This window comes from Ambystoma mexicanum, chromosome 10, assembly GCF_040938575.1.
Source record: "Ambystoma mexicanum isolate Mex_15411 chromosome 10, UKY_AmexF1_1, whole genome shotgun sequence".
NCBI lineage: Eukaryota > Metazoa > Chordata > Amphibia > Caudata > Ambystomatidae > Ambystoma > Ambystoma mexicanum.
Window position 1 is genome coordinate 692978524 of NC_090932.1, and position 15299 is coordinate 692993822.

General features: G+C 49.9%; 1 protein-coding gene across 6 annotated transcripts in view; it reads left to right on the forward strand.

Moving 5' to 3' along the window:
* The window catches only part of TRIP12 (thyroid hormone receptor interactor 12), a 2051777-nt gene that overhangs the window by 1133033 nt on the left and 903445 nt on the right, over window positions 1–15299 (forward strand). For all 6 annotated transcript variants that reach the window (XM_069618297.1, XM_069618300.1, XM_069618299.1 and 3 more), the window contains one exon: window positions 2224–2324. In XM_069618297.1, coding sequence (XP_069474398.1) covers window positions 2224–2324 — 101 coding nt within the window. The remainder of the gene's footprint in view (window positions 1–2223; window positions 2325–15299) is intronic.

Genomic DNA, 15299 nt, shown 5'->3' on the forward strand with positions numbered 1-15299 from the left:
TTTTATGCCAAAATCCCCCATTCACACAGCCTGGCTGTCGATCACTCAGCAGGGGGGTTGTCCAGTTCAGACAACCACCTCAGCCAATCAACACAAAGTGTGACTTGGGTCTCCAAGGAGACTCTGTGCAGGGGGTGACTACACCCCTCCCTCACATTCAGCCCACCTAGACACCCAGACGCCAAAGGAGGGCTTCTGGTCAGAAGCCCGCCAAAGGTTGGTGAACAAAGGAGGTAAACCTGGTTTGCCGCGCAAAGAAAGAACCAAGAAGGATGTTAACAAAAAGAAATGGCGATTAAACCCAACCGGAGCCAAAATAAAAAGTATTTCTGCTAGCTGGTTTTAAAGTTCGAGGCTACTAAAATAGCCTAAAACCTTACCACATTATGTAATATAATCACAGTAGGAAAATTAGGGTAGGTACCACTGCCACCAGCCAAGTCTTAATGTTAAGGGAGCGAAACAATGCTCCAAGAGGCACGGATAAAAAGGGCTAAGAATTAACCCCTTCCAATACTCCATATAAGATGGGGTGTACTGGATCTATGGTTAAAGGGACTATGTAAAGTTAATGGCAACTTTACCCTTTTCTGGGGGACAGTAGTCATCCCCAGAAAATGAGTTGGTGGGAAGTCTAAAATACAACCCTGTGTCACTGCACTGAAGGTGCTGTGTAATACACAAAGAAGGGGGCTCATGAAGTGGTGTACACCAGAGTCACAAAAACAGTAGAAATACACATGGCAAAACACAGGTAAGAGTGGGGGAAAAGCTCACTCTTACCAAGTGGAAAAAATAAACTCCAGAAATCCAGCAAAGCTGCTGAGGGACTCACTAGGTAAGGGAAATTAGCCATGGAATGAGAATTCTTTCTAACACCATCACCTCTGCACGACGAGTGGGAGAGAGCCAGGCCCTCTTGTAAACCACCGTCCTTGACATTCCACGAGACGAGGGTAGTGCTACGGACACACTCCTTCATGCCCAAGTTGCTGTCGGACTTTCATCTAAACAAGCCCTTGGTGGTGTTACCTGTATTGTTCCCGACGCCTTCGTCACCGGCTGAAAGGACTTTGCACTCGCTGGATGTGTCTAGAGCACTGAAGTTGTATGTGGACTGCACAAAGAGTTTTCGGAAGACGTCGCAACTTTTTGTGAACTTTGACCCTGTGAAATTTGGCCCTGTGAATCATGGGTAGGCCCTCTCCAAGGCTTCCATTTCCAGGTGGCTCTATGGCTACATCACCTATTGTCACCGGTTGGCAAACCGGCTGTTGCCTTGCCGTCCGAGAGCCCATTCAACCAGAGCGATTGCTGCTACTACGGCGTTCCTGTCTGGTGTGTCCCTGCTGGACATCTGCAGGGCTGCTACGTGGAGGTCGACGCACACCTTCACAAAGTTCTATTGTGTCCACAGGGATTCCAGGGAGGAGTCCAGAGTCGGCCAAGCAGTGCTGCGCGACCTGTTCGCTTGAAGGTGAGCCTGGTGAGGAGGCAAGAGATTGCTTCTGTTGAGCCTTTGCCACCTCCCGTGGTTGTGCATGTGTATACTGCTATGTATTCTTATAGTCATGAGCATGTGAATCCATGTCCCAGACCCCATGCTGGAGAAGGAACAAGTTACTTACCTGTAACTGTTGGTCTCCAGCATGGGTCTGACATGGATTCACATGCCAAACCTCCCGCCTACCCCTCTGCGGCTCTTCTCTTGGTCAAACTGCCACTTAACGTGCTACCACATCTGAAGATGGCTACCAGAGGAGGGGTTTAGGTAAAGGGTAGACATTGGCTAAGGGCAGTATGATCCAGAGCTCAGTGATTGGTTTGTTACGAGAAAGACAGTTCAGAAATGAAACTGATTTTTGTCTTTTCTTTCACTGAGGATTCCCAGCCTGACGACGGGGAATATTCATGAGCATGTGAATACATGCCAGACCCATGCTGGAAAACAGTTACAGGTAATTAACTTGTTCCTTGCTCTTGTTCAGTTGTTAAGGATTGTTATTGGTGCCTGATTTACAGGACCTAGGTGACACCAGAGCTACTCTGGAACATTCAAGCACCTATCACCTTATTAATAAGAAAATGCATGTGTGGACCCCTTCCTAGACTTATTGTAATGCAATATGCTAATAATCAAAGCAGTATTGTTACTTGTATGGTGGATGTCTTTGTTTAAGGTTGGGATCCTTTTTGTTGACAGTTTTCACTTTCTTATTGTAGTAGGCTTAGCGATGTTCTAAAAAGAAAACGACTGCCTAAACGTGGGCCGCGAAGGCCAAAGTATTCACCTCCAAGAGATGAAGACAAAGTAGACAATCAAGGTAACCAAGTTGAGCATTCTTTTTTTGTGGCCTAATGTTAAAAATAGTCACTTGTGCGAAAATGAGCATGTTATTAATGAGTAAATGTACCAATTTGATTAAATACATTTTTTGTGCAATTTATGCTCTGGCATCTGTGGGGGGGAATTTATTTTAAAAAAAGTGTTTTTGTTTTAAAATGGTGTAGATTGTACTGAATGGTGCCCCCACTTCTTGGTCGATGATGCACACGGCCAGGGGCTTCAGAGGAGCAACAAGAGCTACAGAGATTGGAATGGGTTGTTGGGAGGAGTTGTGTTAGGCATGATTGTTTGCAGTACCCTTTGGGTGCACTACAACAACCCTGACCACCTGGCAATAGGAACCCAACCTTTTGGTATAAGCTTGTACTACACAGGTTGGTAGCGTGTTGAGCAGCCAGGCTTATCTCAAGGTGTCAATGTGAGCTGTAGGGGAGTTGGACAGGGATTCACAGTGACAAGTATTCAATTAAACACAAGGTTTCTTGAATAAACAATTATTTATCAGTCAGTTAGGGTAAGCATTCTTCAGAAGGGAGCAATATACCAGTAACACTCAAATATACCTCACAAAATACACTCTTAAATCTCTAAATCAGTGAGTACCCTTTAGGGATGGCCCACAGACACAATTTACACCCTCAGGTGACTTCAGTAGCTAGGGTGCTGGGGACATTAATATATCAGGTTTGCGTTTAGAATCATTTTGGAGTAAGCCAAAGAAAAAGGATATTAGAACATACAAGAGACCACAAATATTCTTAAGCAGGCAAATACTTTCAGATCCCCTAATAAGAGTCATTCAGTAGAACAGGCTAGGCCAAAGTCAATGGGCAAAAGTCTATATGAGCTGAAGCACTTCTTTGAAGGTAAGTAAGAAAAGTCTTTGCACAATGTTTTAGAAGTCCTTGAAGAAAAAGAAGAATCAATGTAAGGCTACAAGCTGTTAGACATGATTAGTAGAAGATGCAAGCAACTCTACAGCAAGAGGTACGTTCGCGCAGACTTTTACAGTACCTATGTATTGAAGCAAAAGTGCAGCAGATTACTTCTGTTCCTGAGCAGCTCTGCAGATCTCACTGTTCCTGGGCCTCATCCGTGGGGACAAGAGGGAGGACTTCTGGGGACTCCTGCACTGCAATGGGACAGTGGACGGTCACCGCTCGCAACCGGCAATCTTCAAACAAGTGGCTGTTCGGTGTTTCAGCTCCTTGCGTCTACAGCAAATTGCAACACTGCGGTTCCTGGCTGACGAGATGGGCTTTCCTTGCTTCTGGATTTACTGCACTCTGTTGAGGGGGCTCTGGCTCGGACAGTCCTGCTTCCTGGGAGTCTGGAGGATTTTCCTGGAGCTCTTGGCCAACTTAAAAGCAACGCACACAATCTGATGTTCCTCTGCCTGGCGTTTCGGTTTCCAGCAGCAACTCTGTGGAAAGTCAACCAGCTCCAAGAAAATGTCCAAGTGGCTTACTTTGGAGTTAATTGGCCCCACCAACTCGAGGGGAGAAGTCATCCTTGCTGGGGCTTCTCTGTCAATACAAATTTGGAGTTTCAGTACAGCAGCAGGGCTTCACCGGGCAAACCAACGGTCCAGGAGTTGCAGCAGGCGTTCTCTTCAAGTTCTTCTTCGGTCCCTTCGTCCAGTGGTCGACTCTGCCCTACAAGCCAAAAACCTCACCTTTTATTCAGTTCTCTCCCATTCATTCCAGCCTAGCTGTCAGTCACCCAGCAGGGTGGCTGTCCTTGCCGGACAGTCAGCCGCCCAATCACTACGGAGTGCATGTGGGTCTCCTAGGAGATGAAGCACACGGATTTTCGGGCACCTCCCTCGCTTCCTGCCCACCCCAGACACCCTGGAGCCAGAGGCAAAGCGAACAAAGAGACCAAACCTGGTTTTGCGCGCAGAGTACATCTCAAAAATGACCTTTCCACAAAGAAATGGCGAAAAAAGACCAGGGCCATTTTGACACAAATGGCACCCTTAGGTGCTTTACTGCATCTGCGAACACAGCCCGCGGTAAATGCACACCACAGTAGTTAAAAGTAAACCACTGCCACCAGCCTTTCATCGAGGAAAGGGTAACCTATAAATGTTACATGAGAAGCTAGACTAAGAGGGATACTATGTAACCCCTCAGTACCCTAGTGTAAAATGTGTGCTGGGTCCAAAAAAATTACGCATGCAAGTAAAGTCAATTTCACTTTACTGCTCTGGGAAAGAGTAGTGTATCCCAGAGAACCAATAGAAACAGTGTTCAAAATCAAATTAAAATGCATGAGCAAGTGGGGAAAAGGGGTCTCACTCTCTCTAGGTTAAAAAAAAATCAAGCGCTCAAAATCCAGCAAAGTTGCTGGGGGTCTCTAAGGTAGAGGGAATTGGCACGTTTCTGAGAATTCTCCCTAACAGTTTGCAGCTATGCCCATTGGTTCAAGGGGAGGGATTGCTGGAGATGGTTCCCTTTCAGTGTAGCGTTGCAGTATTTGCCTTGTAGGAGGATCAGGAGTTAAGCAACAGATCTTCTAGTGGAATCCTCATTAAAGTGTTCATGTTCATTTGCACAAGTGCAATACCAGGCAGTCAAATATTGGCTTGGGTTTCCCACATATTCACAGGGCTAGGGGTGACCCCAACACTCCAACCACAATGTATGCAACTTCTGCCTCTACATGCTTTCACCCAACTCACATAGGCAGAGGATTTAGCATGGCCATTCCTCCCTTGAAAAATATACAAGAAGGGCAACAAACACTGTTCAAGAACAGGACTTTTTAGAACACTAGGGATCCACTCTGCTTCCTAATCAGGAAGCAAGTGGGTTACCAACACATTGTAATGGCTGCACTTTGGTATCACCTGATAAGAATAAAGAGCTTCCACAAACCTGTAACTAAAATACACTGTAAGGGTGAGGGAACTCGTGCAGGCACACCATGGGGGGGCTTTCTGACCATCCCTACCGTGGTAACCCTATGGGCTTTCAAGGCAGCACATAAGTGCAGTAGCAGTGTATGGAAAAAAATATATCTTTTTGCAACTTTTTGCAACTTTTCCTGTATAGTTTCCTATGGAACCATATTCTTTTTGATCCTGACCTGTGTGATGCTGGAAATACATCGGAGGGACAGGGCCTTCGTATCCTTGTCCTTTACTGCTTTTTATTGTATGTTCCGTCATGTTTTCCACGCAGGAGTTCATGTGGGACTCCTGGCGGTGCAGCTCTCTTTTGGTTTGGAGAACAGACCCGTGGGATACCCTTATTGCACCCATGGGTAGGGGTACAACCCTGTGCCCCTAGTGTATGTTTTTGGGCACCTGTGTGTGACCCACAGAGCAGGGTGCGGGCTGGTGGCAGCTCCGTGCTGAAATGACTGGTGCCCTGAGCGTCCTCCATTTTGGGATGCCCAGGCCCTGTCATTGGAATCGGTAGATTCCTGATGGAGACAAAATGGCCCCCATGGCCTCTTGCCTTCCATCACCTGTTACCTCGATCTTCCCGGGAAGCCCTACCTCAGTCTCTTCCCCCTGACTGGCTGCTGGGTGGAAGTTCCGTATATGGTAGTGTGGGGAAGCGCCGACCAGACTGGCTGGAGCCTTCTCAACGACCCTATGTGGGTATGCCTGTGGATGGGACCTGGGTGAATGGAGTGTGTGACGAATATACATTCTATGTTGTGACTGTCTAGTATCTGGTGTTTGACAAAATGGTTGAGACAGCCCTGCCCGAAACCAGTATGAATGCCGCTTGGAGTGTTGATTGGCTTGGTACTTGTCCCAATACACAACTTGTTTTCAGTGTCTGGAGAGAAGTGAATGGCCTGAATACCTTGTGTGCCTGATTGGCTGCCTGCCTGCATGAATGCCCGTAGTTGTGATTGGATGCTTGAGTGTGACCCAGCGGAATGAATGGGAGATCAACAGTATATCTGGGGACCTCTCACTGCTAGGAATCGTGTTTAGAAGCTGAAGTCCACTACGACGAGTAACTGGAATTTGATCCTGAAGCCCTGCTGGATGTGAAGAATTGATGTTGCTCTCCTTCACAATCTGAAAGCTGCTGTCCTTCAAGAACTGACCCAGAACGGACCTGGTAAGGCGCCCTCTTCCCGAGCTACCATCGTGCACAGCTGATCTTTGCTTAAGCTCCCTGGTAGACAGACTTTCACAGGGTGCCGACCCGATACAGGGACTGCTGCGGAACTCCAAGGAGAAGCGCCAGGACTGTTGTCCGCCACTGTCGACCGCCATCGCCGACTGGAGCCGCTGTGCTCCCGTTACCGAAGAACTTCATTGATCCAAGGACGCTCTCGTCCGCATCGTTGCCGCTGTATCCTGCTGGAGAAGGCCTCACCGTTGACGCGCCGAGGAGCTTCCACCGGTGGGTTTCCCACCACCCAAAGACCACAGAGACGCCGACGACTGGACACCCTTGCTGGGCCACAGTTCAACTCTTTGCGGTCCAGAACTATCGACACCGAGGTGCCCCGCACGCCTCTTCTTGGCAGGACGTTTACGCTTCCCCGTCAACGGGCGCTGCTAGGAACGACGCGGCCACTTCGCCGTCATAGCTCGACCTGTTCTCCGTCGGACGTTCGACCTGTGACTCCTGCCTGAAAGGGCGGACACTCAAGAAGGGTTGTCGATTTCCCCGACAAGGAACTCTACAACGCCAGGTACTTTGGGGTTGCTGAACTATTGGAAAGTCTAGTCGGAACAATATATGGACTGGGCTTGTATCTTTTACAGGTTGCCCAGCTTGGGGGGGGGAGGGAGGGTGGGAATCTCCAAACAACTGTGTTTAACGGTAGGTACCAGTATTCTGCCTGTTGCTAAACCATCTTGCTTTCCTTCCTCTCTCTACTGCTGGTTTCCTCTTTATTTTGATCTGTGTGTCATTCTGACCGTATGCACTTGAATAAGATCTAATAACGTTAGTGGTACCACTTTAGAATTGTACATATTTACCATTGTTAATTTTCGGAGTACAAAGTGAGTTATCGTGATCCTGTATGTGACCTTGAATATTAATTATATAAAGACCGATACAGTGTGTGGACATTCCTTCTTGGGTGCTTAGGGGCTACACTTGTACTTAAGAACCAGCTCGCATCACCTCCTGAGAAGCTAGGCCTTCATTGCATTTGTCTTTACCTCACTATTTGCTTCCATGTTACGGGGAGCCGGTTAGTCCTTCAGACTCGGTACTGGGAAACTGTTTCCTTTTTGAATTCTTGTATGTTTATACTGTAAACAGCATCTTACAATGCAGTGCAATGGGGGTACCTTTTATCACACGTTTTTTACACTGAGGATTATTGGTTACTTTTATGTGTGCCTAAGGACAAGCTTGTGCCAGCAATTACATCAGTACAATTTTTCCTTTTTTTCTAGTATGCACATTCGTGATTTCCGCATATGGCTACTAAACGTGGCTTGTGCCCTAAAATGGCCATGCCACAAGATTGTCATTTGTTCCTTGTACATATTTGTGTGGCATTCTTCCTGCCTCCTCAGGTAAGGAAATCTCATACAAGGTCATGCACTTGCCCAGGAAAGCTGCTTTTTGCTTGGGCTGGTGCTGCCTTTGTGTGTACTTAGCTCAGGAAAGATGGGTGGGGACTATCTGATCCCATTCTACATCTGTGGTGCCTGAAAGTCTAGGTGTGTGGCATGAGTGAAACCCACAGTGGTCCCTGATTGGACCACTGCTGGCTGTTTGGTGCGTGTCCCCACTATTGTTGTGATTAGACTTGCTTCCAGGATGGATTTGAGATAGGAAGAGGACTCCCGCAGCCATTTCTTGATCTTTCGAATCGTCACCAGAACTTCTGTGGTGTCCAGCTTGTGGTGTGAGTCGCTGTCCTGCCGAATTTCATCCTCCCAACTTTAAGGGATCCTGCTCTGGAAGGTATTCTTTAAGCGTGACTGGAAGGATGCCTGCCGTCGTCTGTATGTGGTGGCTGTCGCTGGAACTCTATTACCCCTGTCTTGTGAAGTGTCCTGAAGAAGTCTGCACCAGTGCCTTCTGCGTTTCTTGCTCACCAAGGGTTGCAATCTGCTGCTCGACCCGGCGGGAAGAATCTTTGCACTCACAGCTCCTGGGCACCTCTCACTGGAACCAACGGCGGGAAAATCTACCTCCAGCGCCCTGTCAAGTCACTTGAGAAAATCAGAGTAAGGGTGGAGAATAGTCGCAACACTTACAGCTGTCCCTATCGCTTCCATTCTAAAAGTTTGTGAAGAACATTGATTTATTCTATTCACTTGCTTTTTAACTGTTTACTTAAACAGCTGTTCTAAATGATAGAAAAAGTACCTTATTTAACTGTAAACATTTTGAAATGTTCTGGAGAACATTTCACCACCACAGAAACATTTCCCAACGTTTCCCCCCTCTCCAATGGGGATGTTGCAACTTTTAGGGAAATGGCCCATTCATCTTAGGGATTGGACTCCTAAAGTTAGGGCTTCTATTCCTGTGTGCTGTTTTCCTAGTCATCTGGGAAAAATCGGAGTTGAGGGTAAGTAATTGCAATACATTAATCTCCTTCTCTTCTCCTTGGAATAAACCTTTACAATAAACTTTGGTTATTCCATTCCTCTCTCATCTCATCTACAAGCAGCTGTACCTGAAAGATAGGAACATAATTTTACTTACCAATAACTTTGTAGATTATCTTCTGGAACATTTTGTCAACACAAGAACTCTTACTTCATCAGACTCTTCTCCTAAGAAGCTTTGTTCACCTTTTGGTACACGGGGCCCATTCATCATAAGGATTGGACTTCTAAAGTTAGGCTATTTCATGTAACTTGATTCAATTCTACTGCATTACTACTTACCTTCTTTTAGTTGAATAAGTTACTGAATGCATTTCTAAGAACCTAAAGATGACTGTATTTATGTTTTTATAATTGAGTGTTTTTTATTATTCTCCAGCATGGGGTCTGGCATGGATTCACATGCTCCTGAATATTCCCAGTTGTCAGGCCTGGAATCCTCGTTAAAATGAAAAATAAGTTTCACTTTCGTTTATAAACTGTCTTTCTCCTATAAACCAATCACTGAGCTCTGCCTCATACTGCCCCCAGTCAATGACTGCCCTGATTTGATTTTGATTTTTACATTTGTATCGCGCACATGACGGAACAAACCAATGGCCCCAAGGCGGGGCTTCAATGTCAAAACAAGATTGAACCAGCCATGGAGTTGGGTCCCCACCCGTGCACCCCGGTGGGAGGCCGGCTGGCTAACTTTGCTGGCGTGTGGAAGACCATCTCCACTGACAGTTGGGCGCTGGACGCTCTCGCCCACGGACATACTCTAGAGTTCCAACAGAAGTGTCCCCGTATTCCACATGTGGCCCGACAAGAAAACCTTCTGCTGGAGGTGCGGGCCATGCTAAAAAGGGTGCGATAGAGCTCGTCCAAAAGAGGCTCTGGGGCTTCGGAGTGTACTCTTGTTACTTCCTCGTCAAAAAGACCGGCGGTTGGAGGCCCATCCTGGACCTCAGCCGTCTGTACAAGTACATCAAGTCTCAAAAGTTTCAGATGCTGACTCTTCAGCACATGCTAGGACAGCTGGAAGAGGGGGATTTTCTATCGTCGCTGGACTTGCAAGATGCTGATTTTCAAATTTCCATATACAAGGGTCACCGTAAGAGTGTTCTACAAATGCCTGGCGGCGGAGCTGCATCTACGAGGGATCCACGTGCACCCTTACCTGGATGACTGGCTCCTCCGGGCGAGCTCAAAGGACATTGCCATTGAACACACGGCGAGGACCGTCCAACTCCTGATGGATCTGGGGTTCTCGGTGAACTATGCAAAGTCCTGCTTGATTCCATCGCAGGATGAGCGGTTTCTGGGATCCCGACTCAACACAGTGTCGTGCCTGGCGTCGGAGGAGAGGATAGCGGCCATCTTGGTTAAGGTAGAACGGCTGTTGGCCCTGAAAGTCGCTAGGGTGAGGTGCATCAAGTCCCTACTTGGCATGATGTCATCATGTATATACCTCATTCGGCTGTGCAGGCTACGGATGCGTCCGTTGCAGGAGTTCTTCGCCCGTTGGATACAAGTGTTGGTAAGCTTCGAGAACAAGATCACACTCGAGTTTCCGTCGAGCGATACAGTGGTGGGGAGTGCGCGCACATTTGTCTGCAGGCTCAGATTTCCAGACACCACCTCATCAGGAGACAGTCACGACGGCCGCCTCCCTGGAACGATGGGGAGCGGACACGGGAAGTCTTCATGGCTACCGGAGAAGTAGTTGCACATCAACATGATGGAGCTACGGGCAGTGTTTTGGGCCCTCAAGTCCTTCCTTCCGTTCCTCAAGGGCAAGGTGGTATGGGTCTTCACGGACAACAGCACCACGATGTTCTACATCCGGAAGCAGGGGGGAACCAGATCCCCGGTGCTCTCCAAAGAGGCGGAGGACCTTTGGCACTGGTCCGTAGCCCAGGGATGTTCCTCATCCTGTTTCATCTGGCAGGAGTGAAGACTGTCGAAGACTCTCTCAGCAGGGAGCTGTGCTCTTGCCACGAGTGGGAACTACGGCAGGACCAAGTGGATCACCTGTTCCGCAGATGGGGCAAACCCCAGATCGATCTGTTTGCGACGGCGACGAACACCAAGTGCCGGAGGTTCGCCAGCAGGTTTCCCTAGCCGGGGACCATGGGGGGATGCATTCTTTCCCCTGGGACGGCCTGTTTCTGTATGCGTTCCCTCCGTTGATTCTTCGACTAGTTAATCAACTCACAGTCCCGATGCAGGATAATGCTCGTCGCACCGGCGTGGCAGAGACAGATATGGTCCCCAGACCTTCTGGACATGCCAGTGTCCACTCCAGTCAATGTTCCGGCGGTCGCAGATCTTCTTGCCGGGGAAGGAGGCGCGATTCTGCACCATGACCCCGGATCACTGAATCTGAAGATTTGGCTCCTGCAGCACTAGTGTTTGGGGGCTATGATGACCCAGTGGATTGTAAGGAGGTGCTCGCCAAGGTCAGAGCTTAATCTACTCTCAAATGCTACAGGCACAAGTGGAGTAGGTTCGCCGTTTGGTGCCGTACTCAGAAGATCAACCCTCTACGTGTCACTGCTCCGCAGGTGCTTCCGTATTTGTTGTCATTGGCCAAGACCGGACTGGCCCATGCATCCATCAAAGTTCATCTGGCGGGTATTTCCCGCAACACCAGATCTCCTGGATGATCATCCTTATGGTCGCATCGATTGGTCAAGGGGTTCGTCAAAGGACTATTTCGGTCGTTCCCACTGGTGAAGGCCCCAACCCCGGCGTGGGAGCTCAATGTGGTGCTTACTAGGCTCACAGGTCCTACGTTCGAGCCTATGCATTTGGCGCCACTGACCTTTTTGTCGTGGAAAACAACATTTATTGTGGCCATCACCTTCACACGACGAGTGGAAGAGATCCAGTCCCTCTCTAGTAAACTACCTTATTTGACATTCCACGAGGGTGGTGCTACGGACACACCCCTCGTTCATGCCAAAGGTGCCGTCAGACTTTCATCTAAACCAGCCCTTGGTGTTACCTGTATTCTTCCCGGTGCCTTTGTCGCCGGTTGAGAGGACTTTCCACTCGCTGGATGTGACTAGAGTGCTGAAGTTCTACGTGGACCGCACAGAGTTTCCGGAAGACGTTGCAACTTTTTGTGAACTTTGGCCCTGTGAACCAAGGGAATGCCCTCTCCAAGGCTTCCATTTCCAGGTGGCTCTCCGGCTGTATCACCCATTGTCACTGGTTGGCAAACCAACCGTTGCCTGGCCGTCCGAAAGCCCATTCGACCACAGTGATCGCTGCAACTAAGGCGTTCCTGTCTGGTGTGCCCCTGCTTGACCTCTGCAGGGCTGCTACGTGGAGGTCGACTCACACCTTCACAAAGTTCTACTGTGTCTACGGGATTCCAGGGAGGAGTCCAGAGTCGGCCAAGCAGTGCTGCGCAACCTGTTCGCTTGAAGGTGATCCTGCTTAATGTTGAGCCTTGCCACCTCCCGTGGCTGTGCATGTGTACTGCTATGTATTCTTTATACCTGAGCATGTGAATCTATGCCAGACCCCATGCTGCAGAAGGAACAAGTTACTTGCCTGTAACTGTTGTACTCTTAAGTCCCGTCCCCTTTCCTTCATGCTGTATGGGCGTCCCTTCCAAGGGACGGGAGACAGAACCTTTTTCACCAGAAAAAACCTTCTTCCCCTTTAAATTTAGAAGCGCACGGGGGGCTCGACCCATGGAGCACGCGCTGCCCTGACTCCGCCCTCCGGCACCACACCAGAGTCCCCTTTTCTGAGTCAACGGCAACGGGCCGAATTCACCAGCACTCCTGGGTTGGGCTTCGGCCATGTAATCCCACGCACGGATACTTATTCTGTCTTTTTGTCTTTTCTATCATCGGTTACTCGGTCCTCAGGCGTCACGCTCCTCCCCGGCGCATGTCGACTTCTACAGGGCGCAGCAGGTGTCCATCCTGCAACGGGCTCTTCCCAACTTCAGACCCCCATGCCCTCTGCCTACGTTGCCTTGACTCAGACCACGGTTGGCAATCATGTTCGGCGTGTGACTCGCTGGCCTCAAAGGCGCTGAAGAACAGACTCGCCAGATGGAGGGTGCTCTTCCAGAGGATCTCGAGAACTTTGTGAAGCATCGTCCCAGGTCCAAGGTAGGGCCAATATTTTCCAGCGCACCCCGCAAGGGAGATTACTTCCCAGGGACTCTGCCACTCGGGAGGGACCGGTCAGGTCCTTCCACTGACACGTGCACTGAGGCTGCTACAGCTACCGTCCTTCGGGTCGAGGAGTCCTCGGATCCTCCTGGACGCAATGTCGAGGGACCGGAAGGTTCTTGTACCGGGCCTACACCCGAGGGGCTATGCCCATTTACCGGCGCAATGGCTGAGGGGCTACGCCCTAACACCGGCAATACGTCAGAGGGGCTATGCCCTAATACCGGCAATATGTCCGAGGGGGCGCCTACACTCAGCTCTACCGACCCCCGGGTTGAGGGTGTCACACCTACCGGGCCAAGACCCAAGTAGGCCTTGTGATCCACACGACTCTTGGACGAGGCTGGACCCAGCGGGCTGGGCAACATGTTGCAGGCACGTGGCAGGAAGCTCGACAAAATGGCAGCCGCGCCAGACAGGAGCACCCGTCAGACGCCATTCCAAGAATTCAGCGAAGAACAAGTGTCAAGGTGGGACTGGTCAAAACCAGGTACGTGGCCTACCGTCTACCCTTCATATGCGCAGGGCAACTTTCCCATGCTCCAATACGGACTGGGTAGGCAGCGGATCCAGCAGTCCCCCGCTACCCTTCGGTAACCTCTTCGGTTCTGGAAACTTCTCAAGACCTTTCTCTTTTCTTCTGCCTTTGCCCCCCTTCTCCCCTGTTGATCTGTTTCTTCTCATGGCATTGTGCACCTGGCCACCCTCTATTCTTTCGGGCCCAGTTATCTGCTCACCCTGCTACCCTCCTGCACTGCCTCCAGGCCACCATCTGCACTAGGGTTCTGTATCTGTACCCATACAGTCCCCCTCCCACGTTTCATCTGCACTTATCAGATATACCTTTCTGACTAACTTTCACCTGCCACTTGCTGGCTGCACTACAATGGTTTAACGCCCTTATTTATTATTTATTCTATTTAATATTTATTTGTTTTTCTCTCCTCTGCTTCACACTTTTCCCCCATTTTCCTTTCCCATTCACTTGCGCTTTCTTAAATCTCACTGGGCCTAGTAAGATCGCTGTTTTTTCTGTTTTTTCTCTCCCTTGTTCCCCTCCCTTTTTGCCTGGTCGCGCTCTGAAACACTTGTGTATGAGCGCGATATAAATAAAATATCATTTCATTTCATTTACCCTGTCGGTACCCCCCTGCCACATCTTCGGCCAGTGAGGTGCTCTTCGATAAATTCCTCGGCCTCATGAGGTCTCCTCAGATGGTGGTATCATCAAGGACACAGTCAGGGAAGTGCTCCCCGCCATGTTGGCGCCACCACAGACGCTTCCATCGGCCTCTCTGACCCCGGTTCAGCCGCCTCCTCCGGCTCCACGGCCAACTCTGCAACCTCCGCCGCCTTCTCATCCTCTGGCTGCGGTCTCTGTACCCCCGCCTCTGGCGCCATCTACCACCCCTCCTCCTCCACAAGATCCTCCAGATCTGCAGGACATGGACGAGGAGGTGGATCCGGACACGCCATCCCCACCCAGGGCCTTCCATGAGCGTCTTGCTGGCCTGGCAGAGTACCTAGGCCTCCCTCAGCCTGAGGTTAAACAGCCAGCAGAGGAGGTTCTGGCTGAAGTCCTCACAAGGCGCCCCTCTGCCAACACAGGGATTTCACTGCAAACCGATGTAGCCTCCCTGGCCAAGAAGGGTTGGCTCAATCCCACTCAGTCCAGCCGGTCAACCGATGCCTGGACGCCAAGTACAGGCAGATGGAGGGGGACACACTCTTGCTTTCGATCCATCCTCAGCCACACTCCTCAGTAATTGCTGCAGAATCACTTTACTCCAAGTCTCAGTCGTCCGCAGCCGCCTCCTCTGCGGCGCTGCTAGGCAAGGAAGAGATGATCTTGGAGGCTTACGGCAAGATGATCTACTTCGCCTCCTTGCACCTGCGTCAGGCCAACGGAGATGCCATTCTGGCTGCCGCCAACCAACGGTTATGGCGGGACATTGCGGACTTCCTCCCGGAGCTCCTCTCCCAATGCCAATCACGCTTTAAGGCGGGGCTAGCGGAGGCCAAGCTTGTGGCGCATGACCTCATGGAATCCACAGTGGCGCATATCGATACCTCTTGCTGTGCCATTTGCATTGCCACGGACCTGATGCACACAGCCTGGCTCCGGGTTGACGAAATTCAACCTGGACGTCCAGGAGCGCATTCTAGATCTACCGTTCGAGGAGGGAGGACCTCTTCCAATCCTCTACGGATGAAG